Genomic DNA, 23,688 nt, shown 5'->3' on the forward strand with positions numbered 1-23,688 from the left:
CTGGACACAAAAAAAATACCTGAATTTTCAGTTCTGACCATTTTTTTTTTGGTTTCATCCCTTCAATCTCATTTATTAAATTCTTCTTCAAGTTAATAATGAGGCAAATCTGAATCTAATTTTCTCTATCAATTGTGAGATAAGTATGGATATCAAGTTGATGTCATTTGGTTCCGTAAAAATTTGTCGAGTTTTGTCTTTATTTGGTTTTTCACTCGTTTGTTGTTTTGGTTAAATTTAATTATTACAATTGGATTTATTGATTATTTTGATTGCTGATGGGCCCAACAGGCTTTCTGAAAAAGCGAAAATTAAACTTCCGATTTTGTCCATTTGATAGCAAATTGTTAAATTTCTGCTTCCAATGTATTATCAGATTATGAAGAAATTTTGCCCTGCAATATTATTTTGTCATTTCGCAAATTGATTTGATTAGCAACTTTTTGGTTTTTTCTGTTTTTACAAGATTTTTCTGTTTGTTCATTTGTGTGCTTGTATGAAATGATGACCAATTTGGTAGAAAATAACAATGGCAAATGGCCTCAATCATGGCTTACTTGGTGATTACATAGCGTGGGTCACCTCTAATTTATTTTGATCTGAATTTGCGGTCTCAAATTGGATTTCTAAGTGGAAGTCATTGTTTTTACTTATACACCCACTTATAACTCTAAATTGATATTTTAAAATATATTTGAAATTTAAATGCACTTGTTACCTAAAAGACATCACCGTTTGAGATTTAGTTTTAAAAAGGAGATGTTGATTTCTGATCTTATTTTTTGTTTTTTTTTCGTGGGTGTGGTTTTGTTTGCTTGATTGTGCATTCTCGAGGAAAAGGACAATTTTTTCAATGGCGTGAACCATTTTTTCGTCTGCCCTTTTTTAAGATTAATTAGCAAACTATGAACCGCTTCTTTAAAGGCAGTATGTCTGCTTCAATTGATAGACGATTGAGTCAATATTGTGAATCAGTGGAGTTGGAACATTGTGGGATCACATATTAGCGAGCCTCTTGGTTCTGTTATGTTGCCGTGTTGATACCAAGTGAAAAAACTAAAACATTGCGACTGTCCGATTTGTTGAAATTTCACTTTCGTTATATGGTAATTAAGGAATATTGTCGTCTTAATTAAACTTTGTAGCCACAATTTGATCATGCTTAAACAGTTCAAAAGAGACTGTATTGGGTAAGGTATTAAAAGAGAAACACACCTAAAAATCAATTAATGCAAGAATAATTGGTTTGGTTTTAGCAAGATGGGGGTTGAAATAATTTTACACTTGGCAAATTTACATACAATTAAGTTGGTTTTGAAGTTCTAACTCGCCCATGTATGAATGAATGCACATTTTTTTGCTGAAGGGGGTATTAGTGGTTTTTTGTGAGATTGTTAGATGTCAAAATGATATGGACAAAGTTTGAGCAAAAACTGTTAATGACCACTTACTTTTCTCAGGTTTTTTATCAGCATAAATCTGAGTGATATTCTAGCAATTATGCAATCTGTATTATATTGTTTTATTTGCAGCTAACATGACATCTTTGCTGAACTATCTTTTGTTTTGCTGAACCAATTTAGTGTAGATTTGTGATTAAGCGATTTCGTAGTGATTAACTTTGTATCTTGCTGGCATATGTTTCAACTGTTTGGTTTGAATTAGATAAACAAATATTCTTTCGCTGTTGGCCTATTTTGAGGTGAATAATCCCTTGACAAACCCTAGTAAATTGTGAAGCGACGTGTTCAGTTTTCTGCAGATTTGTGATGTTGTTTAAAATTGTTTGACTGCTCTGAAACGCTAGACGACTGTTTTCCTTGCGACTAAATTGGAAGAAAGTGGTGTATGAATCACAGCAGAGGGCTTAATCATGGACGGCAGCAGCGACGAGGAGGAAGAGATGGAAATGGACTGCGACCTCATGTTCGAATTTGACTTGGAACCGGTCACCAAACTGAACTTCGCCAACGCTAATATCAACCAAAACGAAGAAGAGGAAGATGATTCTGGCCACGATTATGATGACGAAGGCGACAGCGATGCTGATAATTTTGATCACGGTGCAAACTCGGTCGGGTTTGCTGTCAGAGATGATCACCCCAGGCAGTACCACAAATCTGATTCTGGTTTCTCTGGCGACTCTTATGATCGCTCCTCCAGTGCCCAGCCTTTTAAAGTGACAGTCAATAACAAGCTATCATCTGAGACTAGCGAACATGATGGTAATGGCACATCGGAGAAAGGTGATTGGTCAATTCAAGTTCACACCGACTCTAGTACGACCATTGCTAAAGTAGAAGTAGATACATTAAAAGTTGGTACGGACGAACTACATATAAACAGTGATGGCAAAGCAAAGAGTAGAAAAAATTCGAGAAGAGCCAGCGCTGTTCAGTTCACTGATAACACAATTACTATTCCGAGTGTTACAGACAATAAAGCAGAATCGAGTGTAAAAAATCAAGGTAGAAGGCTATCGATCAAACCAGCAGCTGATTCAGAATCGGCGGAGAGTCAGCCGAAACCAGAGCAATATAAGAGACGAAAGTCAATCATAAAAGAGTTGCCAGGTATTGTGGGATCGAGACCAATGATGTTGCAAAAGAGACTGAGAGCGGCTGTTGCCAAGGCCAAGGAGAGAGGTGACCCCTGGAAGAAGTTCCACATTGAGGAGTTGCCGGGGCAGCTGGCCACCAGGTATCGCTACAATGCTAAGAAGAGCGAATGGGTCGAAGATCAGGCAAGTCATCAAGTATAGTCTTTGAATCGAACGATACGGAGCTTGTCCGCATGAACTTGTAGTCCATAGAATCCAGATGGAGCTTTGTCCTGTCTGAGGGAACGATAAGGGATTTTTTGAAAAAGTATGCCATTTCACTTTACTATATCTAATATAGGAGCAGCTGTATGATACAGCGTAATTTTATGGGGCAGAAAGCCGGAAATATTCATTTTTGCTATTACAAAAACTCTGTATTCAACTTGAATCTTTGCCGTTCTATTACTGGTCGGCTAATGACCTGTTCCTGTTTCTCTGGAGCGCTATTTGTCTTTGAATTGTTCAACGCCACTTGGTTAGAACCACTAAACCATTTCACTTTGCATGTTTTTATGTACCTTGTTTTGACTGTTTCAAGAAAAACATCAAGTATTTTTAATTCATCAAGGGTATTCTTTCAATTTTTTCCAACGTCATACTCCTTGCCGCAGAAACTAAATTAAAAACAACACATTGGCCATAAAATTGTACTCTGTGAGCGCCTTCAACATATTCTACTTCTGTATTTTTCGGAGTAATATAGCGGAATCAAAGTTGACTAAATAAAACGCGACAAAGTTTGTAAACGTTGTTATAGAAATAAGCATTATTCGTCATTTTGGTTTGTGTCTGCGTCCTAGAAAGCTCTTTGCTAATTTTTTTATTGTAGTATATTGACGTTCTTGTTCGGAACCAGCAAAGTGAACTTTTTCGAAAAAAAAAGTTTTTTGAGAATAACATTTTGAGAATAAACTGATGAGATTGACATTTTTCAGTTGTTTATTTTGTTTTCCCTTTAGTTTTTCCACATTTAGATCTTTTATTACAGTGATTTTTGGTATAAATTAACATGTGTCTTGCGGCATATGTGATAGTTTTGCACGTAGCTGCAAAAACAAAACAAAGCAAGAATATCAAAATTTTGGTGATTGATATATTTCTACTGCATTTAGATCTGTAGTGCCGAATATTATTTCTTGGGCTTCTCCAGTTACCTGATGTTTGCTGTTACGTCCTTTGGCAGCAACAGTTGAATTGTTGTTATTTTAGAAAAAAAATATGTAAGATATTTTTTTGGGAACTAACAATCCATATCGCAGTTTTAGGATTCCGGCAAACAAAAGTTGAACGTCTGTTTTTAGTGCACCGACAAAGTGCGACGGGTCAGCAAATTTTTAGGTGTATTTTTCTTCTTGATTTTATAATTATTTAAGAGTTTGTTAAGCTCCTTTTTGGAAGATACGATTTTTTTTACATTGAAATGGCGTTGAAATAAGTTTTCCTTCTTCGTTTGTTGCACAGCCTCCCGTTGTTCGTTATAGCTAGAGAATAATAATGGTTTCATCAGTCCGTAGTGCTTACTGGACTAAAACGGCAAATTCCAAAAACCTTTTTTCAAATTTTGAGTGTCAATAGTTTCCATCAGTTGGCTACACTGCTGAAGCAGTGTACTGTGTCATTGAGTTGCTATGAGCCTACATTTTATAGGACTGCTGAAAAATCAGTTTCAGCCTTTAAGGTTATGTGCTTTGCAGGAATGATGCGTTGTTATTAAATGCCAAGTGTTGTGCTCCAATTAATTTCAATTAGTTGAACTGGAATTTAGAGTCAGAATTTATTTAGAAGAAAAAACGAATGCGGAAAGAAGGACATTGAAAAAAATCTGCTTTGTCTCGTTTTGTGATGGTAGTTTTACATCAGTTTAATTTTATTCATCTCAAGTTGTTCTTAGCTGGACACTGTGGTTGTTCCTATGCTGTTTTAAAGCTCAAATATACAGTGTTTTAAAACTGAATTGCTTGAATTCTTTAGAGAAAATTTTCTAGAGAATTGTTTCAAATTTCAAACTCAAAGATATGTTTCAAATTTTTTGTAGAGTATTTGAAACATATCTTTGAGTTTAACTATTTTTGCTCAAGGAGGCCTTCAATGTTTCGGTTAAAAGATAAGTCAATTAATCAGACAAATTTTATTTTGTCAAGTTAGTGTTCCTTGGAAGGTAACGGACTCAACAAAAAATGCCTTTATGTTCTTGTAATCGTTGTACTAGTTGAAGGTCAATCGAAAATATATAAGTTTTTATCTTTGTTTTTTAGTTGTAAGCTGAGTGGAGCTATATTGCAGTGCTCTTGGTTTTTTTAGAATTCAAAAAATTTGAATTGTATTTGGGCGCTGTATTTTTTTCAGATCTGTTCGCACATTTTGATGATTTCTGCAGTGCGAAAAAGCGAATGGTTTTTGGCGTGATATTTCTTCACTCTAATTTTAAAGTAGATTGAGAAAACGGCGTTTGAACATAAATTCGCGTTCTTGATAGTGCTTTTTGTTTATTCACATGTGGTAATTTCACTTTGATTTTTACTGTTTTTCGATTTTCTGGATTGCATTTTTCTAAATGGTTTTTCCAATCCATTCATTGTTCATTGTAGGCCTAGTTTTTTGTTTGAACCAAATTTATTTTCTAGCTACTGGTTTTTTTTGTTCACATGCGGCATTTTGACATATATTTTCAGTTTTTTAAATTTTTTTATCTGATTTTTTTTGGAAATGGCTTTCCCAATTCACTCATAGTCCGTTTTAGGTGTAGTCTTTTCTTTATTCATTAAAATTTGTTCTTAAATTTTTTTGAATTGTACGTCAGGACTTGTCCTGCTTTTGTTTTTTTTTCTATTTCGTCGTCTGACGTTCTTTTCGTTTTACATTTGTTCAAACAACAAAGCTGAAAAAGTCAATTTTTCTGAATGACTTCTTCCTCTGACTAACGACTTTTGTGCGCGTGACGTCGTTTCTCTCTCTCTCTCTCTACCAAATTTTTTTTAGCGTGATTAGACTTTGATCATACTTGACGTAACTCACTCAATAAAATGACTTTACACTTTAAAACTTAAGTTTAATTTGAATTAAAAGGTCAAAGGAACTCAAATGTGTTATGAAGGTCCCTAATAAAGAGGCTTCTGTGGAATGAATTTTAACCAGCTTTATTAATTTATCGCTGAATGTTTTTAACATAACTTATTGAGTGGCGTCATTTTTTTCAACTTAGATCTGTATCTGTTCTATCTCTATTATACGGCAGGCAAGTCTATTTTGCAGCTATTCCGGCAATCTGCTGGCTATGGTTCTTAATTTTGGTCTAATTAATAGCCGCCCTCATCTTCTCAGCCGGCTATTATAGCGCTCCTATTTTTTTTATTTCGTCGAATAAAAAATTGTTTCGCTTTACCTCATTTTGCCGCTTTTTCAACATTTTGCGTGCTATCTTTTTGACTTCTCTAGGCTATTTTCTCTTCTCTCATTCTGCTAAAAGTGATTTTGAACATCAGTTGCTCAGCAAAGCAATTCAAAATGAACAGAGTCAGTATAAAAAATTGAAGTCAGAAGTAGAAACGGGATAAACCCATAAAGCCCAATTTTAGATGCCCGCTATTTGAACGTCGTTACTATAAGTCTAAGTTACCATCTCTAATGCTTATTGGTATTGGTAGTAGCCCCTCTAGCCTCTCTCTAAGAAACAGAAGTACGTTATGTTCAACTACGAAATGCCATCAAAATAAATTGGACTTAAAAAATGTTTTTGTACAAAAATCTTTTTTTTCAATATCTATTCTTTCAATCCCAATCATGCTTATTGGAATCAACGGCGGCTATTTTCCGGCAATCTGCCGGGTATGTTTAACATCTGTAAAGCTTCAATGAAATAGGCATTTCAAAAACATAAAACTTTTTTCATTTTTGTCTAAAAACTTATGCATTCGCCCTTCTTGCAGTGGCTTTGTGAGCTTTGTTTTATTTCATCTCAAATTGCCTGTATTTTTTTTCGTTTTTGAGAATTCAAGTTTTGTATGTATTTGGAATCGAGAAATGAAAAAGTTATAATTTGCATCTTGAAAATTTGTTAAACGAGATTCATCTAGTTGAGGGAATTTTTCATTCTGGTTGCCTGAAAATAAAATCATTAAAATTTGGAATATCGAAAAAAACCTGACTTTCAGTTGTATTAAAAGTAATCTCGTCTGAAAAATGAGGGACAGCCAGCGATTTCGAAGAAATCCATTTGAAACTTCTTCTTTGACAATTTTCTATGCATTGTCTGTGTCAATAGCTTGCAATAGTATTAGAACAATGGATAACTAAATTTTGTTCAACGATAAAAATGCTTTTGTATTCAGCCAAACCTTTTAACAAACAAACGTAACAGGTGATAGTGAAGATGGAATCGGAATCGTTTGCCCGTGGGGCAATGCGAGGCTGTCACAGGATGAAGAAGTTGTCCACGCTGCTCAGCCAGGATTGGAAGGGAGCTGCAAACTATGTGGCCAAGAAGTACCTCGAGGATGTCACTGAGGACATCTACTTCGAGGATGTCAAATTGCAGATGGATGCAAAGGTAACCGGACATGCAAGCAGTGGCTGAATTGTAATTTTAAGTTTCTGGCGTATTTCTGACACAATTTTTCTAGGCAGTCTAGCCATCTTGACGTTTCGTGTATGTATAGGCTCTCCCATAAATTTGGATTAATAAGTTTGCAGAAACGACAAAACGTGCAACGGAGGAATAATGTTAATTTGACTACCAAAAGGTTTTTCGTGTAACTCGATTTCATGTTTTTAATAGCCGCCCTCATCTTCTCAGCCGGCTATTATAGCGCTTCTATTTTTACGACTCGAAGAAGAGTATTGGTTTTCTTCAGGTTTTTACGACTCGAAGAGGAGTATTGGTTTTCTTAAGGTTTTTTTTTACCGGAAGTACTATTCGTTCAGACGATGTTTTGACCTAAAAGCGAAAGCGAGTAAAATTGCAGTGTGAACTAATTTTTTCCGAGCGAGAGAAGTTTTTTGATCATGCGCTTAGTTTAGTGAATGACTTTTTGACACTGAAAAGTAGTTTTTGACTGAATGGCACATATAGATAACCGTTTTTACCCGTTTTTTCGTCTAAGTGGCCTAGTTTTTTTGCTTGTAATTTGGTTTTTTGTATAAATAATTGTTAATCGAGGCTATGTTGAAATGTAAACCCCGGAAATTGATGGCACAGTATTTTGCATAGCCTGAAATTGCGTTTCAAATGCGAAATTGGCGCATATTTCTTGATTTTTTAGTTAATTTTTGGCTTTTTTTTCTATTAATTTCTTCATTTTTGGATCTTTTAGCTGTTTTTTGTCAAAAATCATTTAATATGGCAACTTCCCTTTGATAATTCATATACTCAATGCCTCTTTCTACCTCGATGTAATTTTGTTTCATAAAATTGTACATTTGCTAATCCGATTTTCGTAGTTTTTTGCCAATTTTTTTTCAGTTTTTTGTTTGTATTTTGCTTTTAATTACTAGAAATAGTATTTTGGGGAACATGAGGGACTTTAATTTTGTTTCAATAAAAATGCAATCATTTTTTGGTGTTAAGTTTTTGAAAAAACAGATAAATTTTTTTCATAAATGCAATCTTAAATATTTTTTGACAACTTTTTTGCAAAATGTTTCATTGTTTCACATGTCTGAATTCTGCTTTTTCTTGTTTTATTCTCTTGAGCAAGTTGGATTTTTGTCTCGAATGACTCGTTGTCTTTTCTATGTCTCGAATGCTGATCAATGAAATGTACTCGTTTTTCTTGATTTTTTTTTTGATTAACTTTCAAAAATCAAGAATTGGTCTTTTTGTTACGGTGTTCCTAACGTTGTGTCCATATTCTTCACTTTCTCGTTTGTATCATTCTCATTCTAGTTTTGTCCTGGCACCTACTTTTATTTTCGTTATATTGACTTTTTCAGTTAAAAAATTGAATTAGTTCAGGTTTTTCTTAGATCTTGGTTTAATCGGTTTGCAATTGATTTAATTCAAAATAAAGCAGTACTGGGAGTTTGCTAGAAAGTCTTTTCCAACATTTCTACTTTTTACTATTCATTTCAATTTTCTTCCGGGCTTGGTATTGTTCTTAGACGATTTTTTGCCTTTGAATGTTCTGTTGCTTTTGTTTTTCTATGATTAATTTAATTTTTGAATTAGTATGAAATCATGTTGTCTAGCATATATACAACAAGGAAGAATTATGTATTATTTTTGTCTTAATTGCCGTGATTAGAAATCTAATTGTAGTGGTTCTCTGATTCTTATGTTTGAGCACTCTTTTGAATAATTTTGTCTTTCCTGTCTTTTTTGAAAAGTTTTTATCTGCCGTTTGCTTTCGCGATCTTTTTGAGATTAGAATCAATAATTATCTGAGGGCAATTGATGGCCCTCTTAGCTTTGTCAGGCTATCAGTTTTTTGACCATCCTAAAAATTTCACTTTTTTAACGTTACCAAACGTTTTCGATAATAAAATTTTGCTGCATTTTCTTTCTCTTGGTGACAGTGGTTTAAATTTCACCGATTTTTAGATCAGACCTGGGGAGGTAATGAGTTATAGATTTAATACAAAAGGTAATGGCTTCAGCTTTTTGTGAAGTTTTGGTGATTCGAGTCGCTTTCGGAATTCTTCCGGCTATGTTTTTTTACCGGAAGTACTATTCGTTCAGACGCTGTTTTGACCTAAAAGCGTAAGTGAGTAAAATTGCCGTGTGAACTAATTTTTTTCTGAGTGAGAGAAGTTTTTTGATCATGCGCTGCGTTTAGTGAATGACTTTTTGACTTCGAAAAGTAGTTTTTGACTGAATGGCACATATAGATAACCGTTTTTAGCCGTTTTTTCGTCCTAATGGCCCAATTTTTTTGCTTGTAATTTGATTTTTTGTAGAAATTATTTTTTCGATGCTATTTTGAAATGTCAACTCGGAAATTGATACCACTGTGTTTTGCAGAGCCTGAAAATGCGTTTCAAGTTCAAAATTGGCACATATTTCTTGATTTTTTAGGTAATTTTTGTTTTTCTATTAATTTTGCCATTTTTGGATCTTTTAACCGTCTGTTTGTCAAAAATCAGTTAATATGGCGACTTCTTTTTGAAAATTCATATACCCAACGCATCTTTCTACCTCGATATAATTTTGTTTTATGAAATTGTACATATGCTAATCCGATTTTGGTAGTTTTTTCCGATTTTTGTCAGTTTTTTGGTTTCTAATTTGGTTTTAAATACTAGAAATAGTCTTTTAGTGCGAGATGAGGGATTTCAGTTTCGTTTCCATAAAAGTTCAATCATTTTTTGGCGTTAAGTTTTTGAAAAACATTTAAAACTTTTTCATGCAGTCTTAAAAGTTTTTTGACCATTTTTTTGCAAAATGTATTCGTTTTTCTTGATTTTTGAATTTGATTTTTAACTTTCAAAAATCAAGAATGACTTTCTGTTACGGTGTTCCTTACATTGTGCCCATATTCTTCACATTCTAGTTAGTATCATTCCAGCTTTGTTGTGGTACATACATTTTTTTCGTTACATTAATTTTTTTCAGTTGTTAAAAATTGGAATGATTTCTGCCTTTTCTTAGATTTTCGTCATTTCTTTGGTTTGCAATTGATTTCATTCAACATTTGGCAGTACTGAGAGTTTGCTAGCAAGATTTTTCCAAAATTTGCACTTATTATTTTTTACTGCAACTTTCTTCTGGCCTTGGTATTAATTTAAACGATTTTTTGTCTTTGAATATTCTTCTGCTGCTTATGTCTTTTCTATGATCAATTTAATTTTTGAATTAGTGTGAAATCATGTTGTCTAGCATATGTACAGTAAGGAAGAATTATGTGCTGTATTTGGTCTTGTTTGCATCGTTTAGAAGTGTAATTTCAGTAGTTTTCTAATTCTTCATTTTGAGCATTGTTTTTTGAAAAGATTTAACTTAGTTTCTAATATTATTATCTGCCGTTTGTTTTCCCGATCTTTGAGATTAGAATCGTGAATTATTTATGGGCAATTGATAGCCTTGTCAATATTTTTAACCTATCAGTATTTTGACCATCTTAATTTTTTCGGATTTTTTTTTTAACATTACCAAACGTTTTCAATATTATAAAATTTTGCTGCATTTTGTTTCTCTTGGTAACAGTGGTTTAAGTTTCACCAATGTTTAGATCAGACCTCGGGAGGTAACGAGTTAATGGTTTAATACAAAAGGTAATGGCTTCCGCTGCAATTAAGGTTTTGTATGTGAAGTTTTGACGCTTCGAGTCGGTTCCGGAATTCTTCCGGCTTTGTTTTTTTTTCCTTCGTCGAACTTTTTTTCGCTTTACCCATTTTACCGCTTTTTCGACATTTTGCGTGAAATCTTTTTCACTTCTCTAGGCTAGTTTCACTCTTCGTCATTCTGCTCAAAGTCCTTTTAAACAGCAGCTGCTCAGCAAAGCAATTCAAAATGAAGAGAGTCAGTATAAAAAAATCAAAGTCAGAAATAGAAACGAGATAAACCCATAAAGCCCATTTTTAGATGCCCGGTACTTTTAAACTTTGTTCTCATAAGTTTTAATTACTATCTATAATGCTTATTGGTATTGATACTAGACCCTGTAGCCTCTCACTGAGAGACAGGAGTATGCTCAATTACGAAATGACATCAAAATAAATCGCACTTAAAAATGTTTTTATACAAAAATCAATTGTGTTGATATTTTCTTTTCTTTCAATCGCAATAGAGTTATGGGAATCAACGGCGGCTATTTTCCGGCAATCTGCCGGGTATATTTCTGCATTTGTGGTTTCGAATTTTGAACTTCGAGCTGTCCAATGATTTTGAAACGTTGCTGGTTTCAACATTATGGAACATGCTATATGCATAAATTGGAATTTGTAATATAAAACTTGGAATTGATTATCATACCAAGTCAACAAAATTTTCTCAAAATTTTATGTTACCAAGCCCCAGTTTAAATGGCAAATGCTTATTTTATCAATATGGGATTTTGTTGGCCAGGTGTGGTCAGAGGTGTACAACCGGATGAGTCCCCCTAAACAGATAGACATATTCCAAATGTGTGTGATCCGGATGCAGGAGGGAGGCCAGCTGTACCATGTGGAACACTTCATTGAAGGAGAGTACATCAAATACAACAGCAACAGTGGATTTGTGGATGAACACATGAGACACACTCCTCACGCATTCAGTCACTTCACCTTCGAACACTCAGGTCATTGTTTGTTTCCTAACAAGCGTTATTTTCAATTGGTTGCGTTCACAATGCTATGACCAATCAAGGCCAGTTTGCAGATTGTAATGGCTATTTGCCAGCTACGTAAAATACAATCTCAGTGGTATCTGTTTGCATTTTAGGACACAAACTTATCGTGGTCGATATCCAGGGTGTAGGGGACCTGTATACGGACCCCCAGATTCACACATCAGAAGGAACCGAGTACGGCGATGGCAATCTGGGCACCAAAGGAATGGCCCTCTTTTTTCACTCGCACCTTTGCAATCCAATATGTGATCTCCTCAAATTGAGCAAGTTCGATCTCAGTGAAACTGAGTTGGCAGAGATCAAAAATGGTTCCTCCAAGTGTATGTCTCCTGCCACAACTGTCATCAACCCCAATCGAAGGAACAGATGTTCCAGCTCGATCTCCAGCTTGTCACCGGCCTCAGAACATGCCGAGAAACAGTTCTCGTTTGACAACACAAGTATTTTCAACGTTCCAAGTTCTCCCATAAAGAGATCCAGTCGTCCAGGGTCAATGTCTCAGAGTCCGACAGATGCCGATAATCGTTTTGGTTGCCGCCGACTTGGACATCAAGATTCCCTATCAATCGACGTTGGTAGTCCAAATGACGAGCATTTTGAGGCTCTGTTGAAGTGTCACAGACCGTCGACTGTGAATGGAATTGAGGACATTGCCAAGTTGATGGAATCGTTGGAGTCCGAGTCCGTGTTGGGAAAAATCCACTTTGAACTTGCAAAGTATCATGAATTGGGTCGATTCATTAATGAAGGTGAAATAGATGCAGAATCGGCATTGTTCCATTTAGGTATGACATTTGACCGTTTGTTTCCCTACCAGGACGGAAAAGTAGAGTGGTTGTCGGAGTCTTTATTTTTATCGAAAAAAAAACCGGTTTTCAAGAGGTTTATGAAGTATCGCTTCAGGATACAATTTATAATACAAGCTTTTAATAGGCAAAGATCGTCTCTTCTTGATAGAATCGCTGAAATTACAAATTAGAACTAAATGGTGGCTGAAAATCTATTGCATCTATTTGTTCTTGAAAGTCTTTAAAACTTAGGGTACTTGCAAACTTTTCCAGTATACTTACAAACTTTTCTAGTATTGATCGCACATATATAATCATTCTATCGAGTGAGGATAAACATGGAAATATTTAAGAATGCACAAACGTGGTTCGGAGTACATAGTTGATATTGATTTGGAACTATTTGAAATTGACTAATTCTGCTGTATTTCCTAGACATAGCAGCCCAGTTGGAGAATGGAGAAGCAACCAAGTGCCTTGCCCAGATTTACCTGCAGAGGGAGAATGATGTGCTGCCTTCTGTGAGTGTAGTTGAGAGTGAGGAGAACACAAACAAAGGCATCGACTACATGATACAGAGTGCACAGAAGGGAGACAGAAATGCCCAGGTGACCTCAACTGTCTCAAGTACAGCATGGCACATATTGGATAAATTCTTATTGGGGACATGATGTTTTTGGCCAACAAATTCTTTATGAGTTTGCTTTTTCAGAACTGTCATTCCAATCCCCAAATTTTTCCATTTTCCAATTTGCGCAAAGTTCGGGTTTTAATTGCCCTCGAACAAAAATTGAAGCAATTTTTGTAGCCGGGTGTCTTTATGCAAATGGTTTGTTTGACGATTTTTGTTTATAGCTGCGAAGCTGTAAGCTGAGCGAAGCTATATTGCGGTGCTCTTGGTTTTTTACTCGAAGAGGAGTATTGGTTTTCTTAAGGTTTTTTTTACGACTCGAAGAGGAGTATTGGTTTTCTCTCGGTTTTTTTTTACAGTAAGTAGATTTGTTCACGCGGCATTTTGACCTAAAAGCAAAAATGAGAAAAGCTGTCTTGGTGAACAGATTTTCGCTAAGCGAGAGAAGTGTTTTGATCATGCGCTGCGTTTAGTGAATGACTTTTTGACTTTGAAAAGTAGTTTTTGACTGAAATGCACATAAAGATAACCGTTTTTAGCCGTTTTTTCGTCTAACTGGCCCAAATTTTTTGCTTTTAATTTGGTTCCTTGTAGAAATAAATTTTATTCGATACTATATTGAAATGTCAACCTCGGAAATTGATGCCAGTGTTTTGCAGAGCCTGAAAATGCGTTTCAAGTTGAAAATTGGTACATAATTCTTGATTTTTTGGTAATTTTTGGCTTTTTTCTTTTAATTTCTTCTTTTTTGGATCTTTTAACCGTTTTTTTGTCAAAAATCAGTTAATATAGCAATTTCTCTCACTGAAAATTCCTATAGTCAACGCCTCTTTCTACCTCGTTTGTATTTTGTTTGTAATTGCTAGAAATAGATTTTTGTGCAACATGAGGGACTTTAATTTCGTTTCAATAAAAATTCAATCATTTTTTGGCGTTAAGTTTTGAGAAAACAGTTAAATCTTTTTCATAAATGCAGTCTTAACTTAAAAGTTCTTTGACCATTTTTTTGCAAAATGTTTCAATGTTTCTTATTTATGAATTCTGCTTTTTCCTACTTTTTGGTGTCTTTTTGGAGGATAGATTTTTGTATCGGATGACTAGTTATCTTTTCTCTGTCTTGAATGCTGAACGATGAAATGTATTCGTTTTTCTTGAATTTTTTAAATTGGTTTTAAACTTTCAAAAATCAAGAAACTCCTTTTGTTACGGTTTTCCTTACATTGTGCCTATATTCTTCATATTCTAGTTGTTATCATTCTAGCTTTGTCCTGGCACCTAATTTTATTTTCGGTATATTGATTTTTTAGTTGTAAAAAATGAACGATTTCAGCTTTTTCTTAGATTTTTGTCATTTCTTTGGTGTGCAATTGATTTCATTCGACAAAAGGCAGTACTGAGAGTTTGATAGCAAGCTTCTTCCAAAATTTCCACGTATGACTATCTACGGCAGCTTTCTTCCGGCCTTTGTGTTAATTTAAACGATTTTTTGTTTTTGAATATTCTTCTGCTGCTTATGTCTTTTCTATGAACAATTTTATTTTTTGATTTAGTATGAAATCATGTTGTCTAGCTTATGTACAAAGAGGAACAGTATGTGTGTGTTGTTTTTTGTCTTAATCGTAGTGATTGATTAGAAGTGTAATTATAGGTGTTTTCTGATTCTTAAATTTGAGCTTTCTTTTTTGAAAAGATTTAACTTAGTTTCTGAGATTATTATCTGCCGTTTGCTTTCGCGATCTTTTTCAGATTAGAATCATGAATTATTTGAGGGCTATTGATAACCTCGCCAGCTTTTTCAGACTATTAAGTTTCTGACCACCTTAATTATTTTGGATTTTTTAATGTTACCAAACGTTTTTAATAATATAAAATTTTGCTGCATTTTGTTTCTCTTGTTGACAGTGGTTTAAGTTTCACCAATTTTTTAGCAGACCTGGAGAGGTAGAGAGTTAATGGTTTGATACAAAAGGTAGTGGCTTACGCTGCAATTACGGTTTTGTTAGCGAAGTTTTTACGCTTCGAGTCGCTTCCGGAATTCTTCCGGCTATGTTTTTTAACGGAAGTACTATTCGTTCAGACGCTGTTTTAACCTAAAAGCGAAAGTGAGTAAAATTGCCGTGTGAACTAATTTTTTCTGAGCAAGAGGAGTTTTTTGATCATGCGCTGCGTTTGGTGAATGACTTTTCGACTTTGAAAAGCAGTTTTTGACTGAATGGCACATATAGATAACCGTTTTTAGCCGTTTTTTCGTCTAAGTGGCCCAGTTTGTTTGCTCGTAATTTGGGAGAAATGATTTTTATTCGATGCTATATTGAAATGTAAACCTTGGAAATTGATACCACAGTGTTTTGCAGAGCCTGAAAAAGCGTTTCAATTTCAAACTTAGCACATATTTCTTGATTTTTTGGTTTTTTTTGGCTTTTTTCTATTAATTTCTTCATTTTTGAATCTTTCAGCCCTCTTTTTGTCAAAAATCAGTTAAAATGGCAACTCCCCTTTGATAATTCATATACTCAGCGCCTCCTTCTACCTCGGTGTAATTTTGTTTTGTAAAATTGTACATATGTACATATCCGATTTTGGTAGTTTTTTTTTCCAATTTTTGTCAGTTTTTTGTTTGTCTTTTGGTTTTAATTACTAGAAATAGTTTTTTTGTGCAACACAAGGAACTTAAATTTAGTTTCAATAAAAATTCATTCATTTTCTGGCGTTAAGGTCTTGGAAATCAGTTAAAAATTTCTTCATTAATGCAATCTTAAAAATTTTTTGACCATTTTTCTGCAAAATGTTCCAATGTTTCGTATGTTTGAATTCTGCTTTTCATTTTTTCTGTTGTTCCGTTCAGGAGGATGGATAGTTTTCTCGGATGAACCGTTGTCTTTTTGATGTCTCGAATGCTGAGCAATGAAATGTATTCGTTTTTCTTGAATTACTTTGATTTTTAGCTTTCAAAAATCAAGAATTAGTCTTTTTGTTAAGGTGTTCATTACATTGTGTCCATATTCTTCACATTCTAATTTGTATCATCGCTGTTTTGACCTAAAAGCGAAAGTGAGTAAAATTGCCATGTGAACTAATTTTTTTCTAAGCGAGAGAAGTTTTTTGATCATGTGCTGCGTTTAGTGAATGACTTTTTGACTTTGAAAAGTACATTTTGACTGAATGGCACATATAGATAACCGTTTTTAGCAGTTTTTTCGTCTAAGTGGCCCAATTTTTTTGCTTATTTGGTTTTTTGTAGAAATGTTTTTTATTCGATGCTATGATGAAATGTGATCTTCAGCAATTGATACCACAGCGTTTTGCGAAGCCTGAAAATGCGTTTAAAGTTCTAAATTGGCACATATTTTTTGATTTTGAGTTAATTTTTGGCCTTTTTTCTAATATTTTTTAATAGCCGCCCTCATCTTCTCAGCCGGCTATTTTAGCGCTCCTATTTTTTTTTTTACTTCGTCGAATAAAAAAATGTTTCGCTTTACCTCATTTTGCCGCCTTTTTAACATTTTGCGTGAAATCTTTTTGACTTCTCTAGGCTAGTTTCTCTCTTCTCTCATTCTGCTAAAAGTGATTTTGAACATCAGTTGCTCAGCAAAGCAATTCAAAATGAACAGAGTCAGTATAAAAAATTGAAGTCAGAAGTAGAAACGGGATAAACCCATAAAGCCCAATTTTAGATGCCCGCTAATTGAACGTCGTTCCTGTAAGTCTTAGTTACCATCTCTAATGCTTATTGGTATTGATAGTAGCCCCTGTAGCCTCTCTCTAAAACAGTAGTTTGTTCATCACGAAATGCCATCAAAATAAATCGGACTTAAAAAAATGTTTTTGCACAAAAATCTTTTTTTTTTTCAATATCTTCTGTTATTTCAATCCCAATCATGCTTATTGGAATCAACGGCGGCTATTTTCCGGCAATCTGCGGGGTATGTTTTCATTTTTGGATCTTTTAAGATTTTTTTGCCAAAAATCATTTAATATGACAGATTTCTTTTGACTATTCATATACTCAACACCTCTTTCTACCTCGGTGTAATTGTTTTATAAAATTGTACATATGCTAATCCGATTTTGGTAGTTTTTTCCGATTTTTGTCAGTTTTTTTGTTCGTATTTTGGTTTTAATTACTAGAAAGTCTTTTTGTGCAACATGAGGGACTTTAATTTCGTTTCAATAAAAATTCAATCATTTTTTGGCGTTAAGTTTTGAGAAAACAGTTAAATCTTTTTCATAAATGCAGTCTTAACTTAAAAGTTCTTTGACCATTTTTTTGCAAAATGTTTCAATGTTTCTTATTTATGAATTCTGCTTTTTCCTACTTTTTGGTGTCTTTTAGGAGGATAGATCTTTTGTATCGGATGACTAGTAAGCTTTTCTATGTCTCGAATGCTGAACAATGAAATGTATTCGTTTTTCTTGATTTTTGTATTTTGATTTTTAACTTTCAAAAATCAAGAATGTATTTTTGTTACGGTGTTCCTCACATTGTGTCCATATTCTTCACATTCTAGTTGGTATCATTCTAGCTTTGTCCTGGCACCTCTTTATGGCGTTTTTTTTGGTTGATTGGTTTTTTCAGTTGTTAAAAAAGTGAATGATTTTAGCTTTTTCTTAGATTTTCGTCATTTCTTTGGTTTGCAATTGATTTCATTCAACATAAGGCAGTACTGAGAGTTTGCTAGCAAGCATTTTCCTAAACTTCCACTTAATACTATCTACAGCAACTTTTTGCTGGCCTTGGTGTTAATAAACAATTTTTTGCCTTTGAATTTTCTTCTGCTGCTTATGTCTTTTGTATTATCAATTTAATTTTTGATTTAGTTTGAAATCATGTTGTCTAGCATATGTAGATTAAGGGAGAAGTGTGTGCTGTTTTTTTGTGTCGTAATTGCAGTGATTAGAAATGTATATATAGTGGTTTTCTGTTTCTTAAATTGGAGCATTCTTTTTTTAAAAGATTTAACTTAGTTTCTAAGATTTATCTGCCGTTTGCTTTCCCGATCTTATTGAGATTAGAATCATGAATTATTTGAGGGCAATTGATAGCCCTGTCAGCTATTTCAGCCCATCAGTATTTTGACCTTCTTATCTATTTCGGATTTTTTAACGTTACCAAACATTTTCAATAAAATAAGATTTTGCTGCATTTTGTTTCTCTTGGTGACAGTGGTTTAAGTTTCTACAATTTTTAGATCAGACATGGGGAGGTAATGAGTTAATGGTTTAATACAAAAGGTAATGAATGCCTTCCGCTGAAGTTACGGTTTTGTTTGTGAAGTTTTTGACGCTTCGAGTCGCTTCCGGAATTCTTCCGGCTATGTTTTTTTTTTCGTCGTCTGACGCTTTTTTCGTTTTACATTTGTTCACACAGCAAAGCTGAAAAAGTCAATTTTTCTGAATGACTTCTTCCTCTCACTAACGGCATTTGCGCGCGTGACGTCATTTCTCATTCGCTTTAGCAAATGTTTTTTGGGTTATTTGCGTGATTAGATTTTGATCATACGTGACTTACCTCACTCAATAAAATGACTTTTGCACTTCAAAACTTAAGTTTAATTTGAATTTGTTTAAGGTCAAAGGAACTCATTTGTGCAGTAAAGGTCCCTAATAAGAGGCTTCTGCGCAATGAATTTTGACAAGCTTTATTAATTTATCGCTAAATGTTTTTTGTTTTTTTTTTGAGCGGCGTCGATTTTTTTTTCAATTTAGATCTGTATCTGTTTCTATCTCTATTATATGGCACGCAGGTCTATTCTTTCGCAGCTATTCCGGCAATCCGCCGGCTATGTTTATAAATATTCTTTCGCTGTAAACGTTATGAGCTGGTGAAATCCGAGGGCAATGCTAAGTTCAGTATGGTTCAGCAAAGCTGCTGAGTAACACTTGGGGCAAAAATTCATTGGTGTTCCCCATCCCTTCCCTTTTATTATCGGCTATTTAAGTTAACCTCCTAAGCTTAATCGAACTCAAGCAAAGTAAATTGCTTGCCGGTTGTTCAAAAGCAATTCGTGAGATGATAGTAGGATATGTTTAATTGCTCTCAAACGAAGTTTTTAGCAATTATGTCCTGTCGGTCTTTTTAATGTGATTTTTCGCTTGACCGAATTTTTGTCCTCTAAAACGGGATAAACAGGTAGCGCCCAGCGGGCATTAAGTGCTCTTAGAGCCTTTCAGTCCACCAGTCTCCAAGTGTGCTATTCACAGAAACTGTTTTAGAGACTTATACTTATGGTGTGAAGGGCTGTTCTTAGAGGCTAAGACCCCCCCCACTTGACCCCACCCTCCCCCTCCCCCCACCAACTATCTCCGCCCCCGTTGTTGCCTCCACCCCATTGTTGCCCCCCATCACCCCCGGTGGCTAGCTACTGACGAATCCAACCACTCGCCGGTTTTTTGAGAGCAATTCGCTCGACGTTAGCCGGCTATGTTTAGCAATTGTCTTCAAAACCATTTTTTTCAAAGTGAGGATTTTCCGAGAACATATTTTAAGCAAACACAATTAGGAAATCATCATCATACTCTTCGAGAAGAAAATCACACGAAGCAGACAGTTTTTTTAAGCTCAAACCACAATGATTAGATTCAGTTTTAAAGAGAGAACACCACTAGCAGGTAATTAATAGCCGTCGTGAGCCTCTCAAACGACTATTATTTGGGCGCTCTCTTTTTTCCCCATTCTCTTTACCTTTTGATCACGTTTTACTTAAGTCATGATTTTCACGCTTGACTTCTGACTTTTTTTCACTCACTGTTTCAACTGAATGGATTTTAAATTCTTTCTTGCACTGATTTACGCAATTTAGTGAATACGATCAAAGCCAAAAGAGCATAATAAAAGAAGACGGGATTAACCGATAAAGCCTGGTCAGTAATTTATTGAAAATTAGGCTATCGACGTTCATTAGAGTGTTTGCTAGCTAATATCGGTATTAAGTTTATTAGCTTTCAGTTTAGAAGCTGAGTGAAGTATAGTTTTAGAATCTAACTGAAACTGCTCGCCAAATTAGAACACTTTTTGATACTGAAAAAAGACAGAAAAAAAATCAGTCAATTTGTCTCTTCTTTTTTTTTCTTTTTCTTTCAATCCCGATGTGCATCAAGTGCGTCAGCGGCGGCTATTTTCCGGCATTCTGCCGGCTATGTTTTGTATTAGTAGGCGCCGTAAAACTTGAACGTTGCAATTTTACAATTTTTACCCATAAAATTTTGAAAAGCTTAGCAAGAATGACAAAACTGAAGCTAGGATGCCATTTTTAGCCAAGCTATAAACTGGTGGCAAAGAAAAATATGGTAGTAGCTAATGTCGCGCGACCGCAGTAGTCAGGGGACCTAGTTATTCTCATTAAATTTTGTATTTCTAAATTACACTCTTCGATCCAAAATTGAGTGGTGGGGCATCGTATTGGAATCGAAGATGTTAGCATAAAAAAATTTTGGTTGACATCTTCCCTAAATAATTTAAAAGATTACTGCGCAAAATTATGACAGGTAAAATGGACACTATTGAAATATTGGTTATTATTTTTCGTCTTTACGTCTTTCTCATTTGTATTCCCAAAGCAAACAAACATAATAATACACTAAGATCAAAAATTTGTTTATCGCCGGTGGCGAGGTAAAAAATGATGCTTTTAAAACGTTTGTTTCAAATATTTTTATTCTCTTATTAAAAAAAGTGTTAACCCTTCTTCCCAGTGCGTATCAGAGATGCTAATAGATTGGCTTTTATTAATAGCCGTACAGCGATAGCTGAGGCTATTATTGACCTTCTCTTGGTTTTTTTTTTATTTCGTAGTCCAAATTTTTGCTACGAGCATATGAGGTCATAATCACTTCAAATCTGTTGTTTATTCATTCGTTCATGCAATTTCAACTGAATTGCGCGCTTGACGCCATTTTTCACTCTCATTGAAGCCAGTGTTTTGTTCATTTGTGTGCTAAGTTTTTGGTGACGCGTGACTTAACGTACTCTCAAAAATGACGTCCGGACTCTGAAACAGATTTTCTTTACTTTAATTCAAAGATATAAGGTCAAGTGAGTGCGTGTCACTCTGTTTAATAGCCGCACAGCGGTAGCTGGGGCTATTATTGGCCTTCTCTTTGTTTTTTACAATTCAAAGAATTTGAATTGTATTGGGGCGCTGTCTTTTTTTTAAGATCTGTTCACACATTTTCATGATTTTGAAGTCAAATTGGAGTGGTAATTTTGGCCACGCCGAAACAGGAAGTGGAGCGAAAAAGCGAGTGGTTTTGCGGCGTGAATTTTTTCCGCTGTGTTTGAACAAAAATTCGCTTTCTCGCTAGTGGTTTTTTGTTCACATGCGGCAATTTCACTTTGGTTTTTACTATTTTTTTTCGATTTTTTGGATCGGATTTTTTTCTAAATGGGTTTCCCAATCCATTCATAGTTCATTCCAGGTCTAGTTTTCTGTTTAGTCAATGACAACTCTTTGAATTGTACGTCAGGACTTGTCGTGCTATGTTTTTTTATTTCATCGTCATGAGTTTTGTTACGACCATATGGCGTCACAGCCACTTTTTGTTCATTCGTTCGTGCAATTTCAACTGAATTGCATGTGTGACGTCATTTTTCGCTCTTAGTGGAGCGAGTTTTGTGTTCATGCGCGTGATTAAATTTTTGGTCACACTTGACTTACCTCACTCTTAAAAATGACTTCCTCACTTTGAAATTGACTTTTATTTACTTTATTTCAAAGAGATAAGGTCAGATGGGTGTGTGTCACTCTAAATGAAGGTTATTTGAGATCAGCTAATAGAGGCAGCAATAACTTATGCAGATTTTTAATCAAAATATAACAGATCAGCCTTCAAGGAAAAGACGAATTTTTTTGGTCTGTCTTTTTTACTGTTTTTTTTTAGACTGCCGATCTACGAATCTATTGCGGCTATTTTCTGGCAATTTGCCAGCTATGTTTGAAGGTTTTGATGGTTTTTTGAGAGCAGCTAATAGAAGCAGCAATATGTAGATTCTTAATCAAAATATAACATCTCAATATTTAATAAAAAAGAATTTTTCGGTCTGTGTTTTTTCTGTCTTTTTGAGACTACTGATCTACGAAGCTGTTGCGGCTATTTTGTGGCAATGTGCCAGTTGTGTTTAAAACACGTAATTATTGCTCATTTCCTGGTTGCGTTAATTTTTCTCCAAGAAGCTTAATTTATCACTTCTCTTCTGTAGGTGTACATGGCCAAGGCGTTCGAAACAGGGTTCGGGTTGGGAACAAGTAGAGAGAAGGACTGGAGAGAATCTGCTCTCTATTATGAAATGGCAATCAATTCGCCCTCTGGTGGTTGCGTTGGAACAGATGAGCCAAGTTATAAACTGATGGCCTCCTTAGCTAATTTGTACCAATTGGGAGGATTTCAGTTAGAGAAAGACCCAAGTCAGGCGGGTGATTTGTACAACGAAGCAGCAGAAACGGCTATGGCCGAGTTCAAAGGGTCGCTGGCAACAAAGTATTTCGAGCTGGCTGAGCTTGCATGGGCAGAAATGGAAGAGGAGTGACTGACGTGTTGTTGTTGTTTCGTTACTGACAAACAATTTGAGTCAGCAGAATGTAAAATTCAGCTAAAATTCTGGAGTGGGATTTTTTATTTTGGGTTAAGAAGCTGCTCAACTTAGTTGCACTGTTGCGTCAAGTATTAGTATGAAGAGAAGTGTTACTGATGTACTGTGATTATGGTTACGTCATACCGATTTCTATAAATTAAAAAGTTGAAGAAATGAGCAAAAAGTTTACTGAAAAGATAAACGGTATGAAATGTACTTTCAAGTACCGGGTTTAAATGAAGTAAATTTTTTTAAAAAAATTAATTTGTTTTGAGTAGCCTCTTAATGGTCGCGATGTTGGGAGTGTATATTTGAACGAAAACTCATGAACGCAGTTGTAATCTTTGTTGTAATGCAAAAATGGCTCCACAAAAAGCTATTCTCAGAATCTGAAAGTGACTAACTCAGTTTGGGAACGTTTCTCAGAGTTTTCTGATGACTAACTATATTTGAAGATGTGTATTTATTTGAAGCCTTATGATTATGCTGTTGTGCGTAGAAACAGTAATGTTTCGTGGTTGCAAAAAGAGCAGAAGAGACTTAAATTTGACACTTTAGAGAACTGTCCTTGCCAACCACCCCCCACCGTACCATGATGCCATGAATAAAGTTTGTAATTCATAGACAAGCAGGATCACAGTTCGCATTTTGTTCTGATACGGGTTTTCAATATCGTAATGAGAGGTGGGGTTACCCATTTCAAATCAAGTATATACATTTATATTGGGAGGGGGCAACGGTCAATTAGAGGAGGTCAGTTTCTAATTAAACAGTTGCAAAAATGTGTTATCCCTCTGTTTCGTTTCAGTAACTTATGTTTGACTTTGTACCTCTCA

General features: G+C 34.9%; 1 protein-coding gene across 2 annotated transcripts; it reads left to right on the forward strand.

Moving 5' to 3' along the window:
• The first annotated feature begins 1,639 nt into the window (after positions 1 to 1,639).
• On the forward strand, positions 1,640 to 23,012 carry LOC142339513 (eukaryotic elongation factor 2 kinase-like). Of its 2 annotated transcripts, XM_075389598.1 has the most exons (6): positions 1,643 to 2,743; positions 6,960 to 7,148; positions 11,601 to 11,814; positions 11,958 to 12,650; positions 13,089 to 13,261; positions 22,481 to 23,008. In XM_075389598.1, the coding sequence occupies exons 1-6, from the start codon at positions 1,874 to 1,876 to the stop codon at positions 22,805 to 22,807; spliced, it is 2,466 nt and encodes an 821-aa protein (XP_075245713.1). In that variant the 5' UTR covers positions 1,643 to 1,873; the 3' UTR covers positions 22,808 to 23,008. The 2 variants fall into 2 exon arrangements, with proteins under 2 accessions (XP_075245714.1, XP_075245713.1); XM_075389599.1 differs by lacking the exon at positions 6,960 to 7,148 and having other exon boundaries at positions 1,640 to 2,743; positions 22,481 to 23,012.
• The last annotated feature ends 676 nt before the right edge of the window (positions 23,013 to 23,688 follow it).

Source organism: Convolutriloba macropyga, chromosome 5 (assembly GCF_964194025.1).
Source record: "Convolutriloba macropyga chromosome 5, txConMacr16.3, whole genome shotgun sequence".
Taxonomy (NCBI): domain Eukaryota; kingdom Metazoa; phylum Xenacoelomorpha; order Acoela; family Convolutidae; genus Convolutriloba; species Convolutriloba macropyga.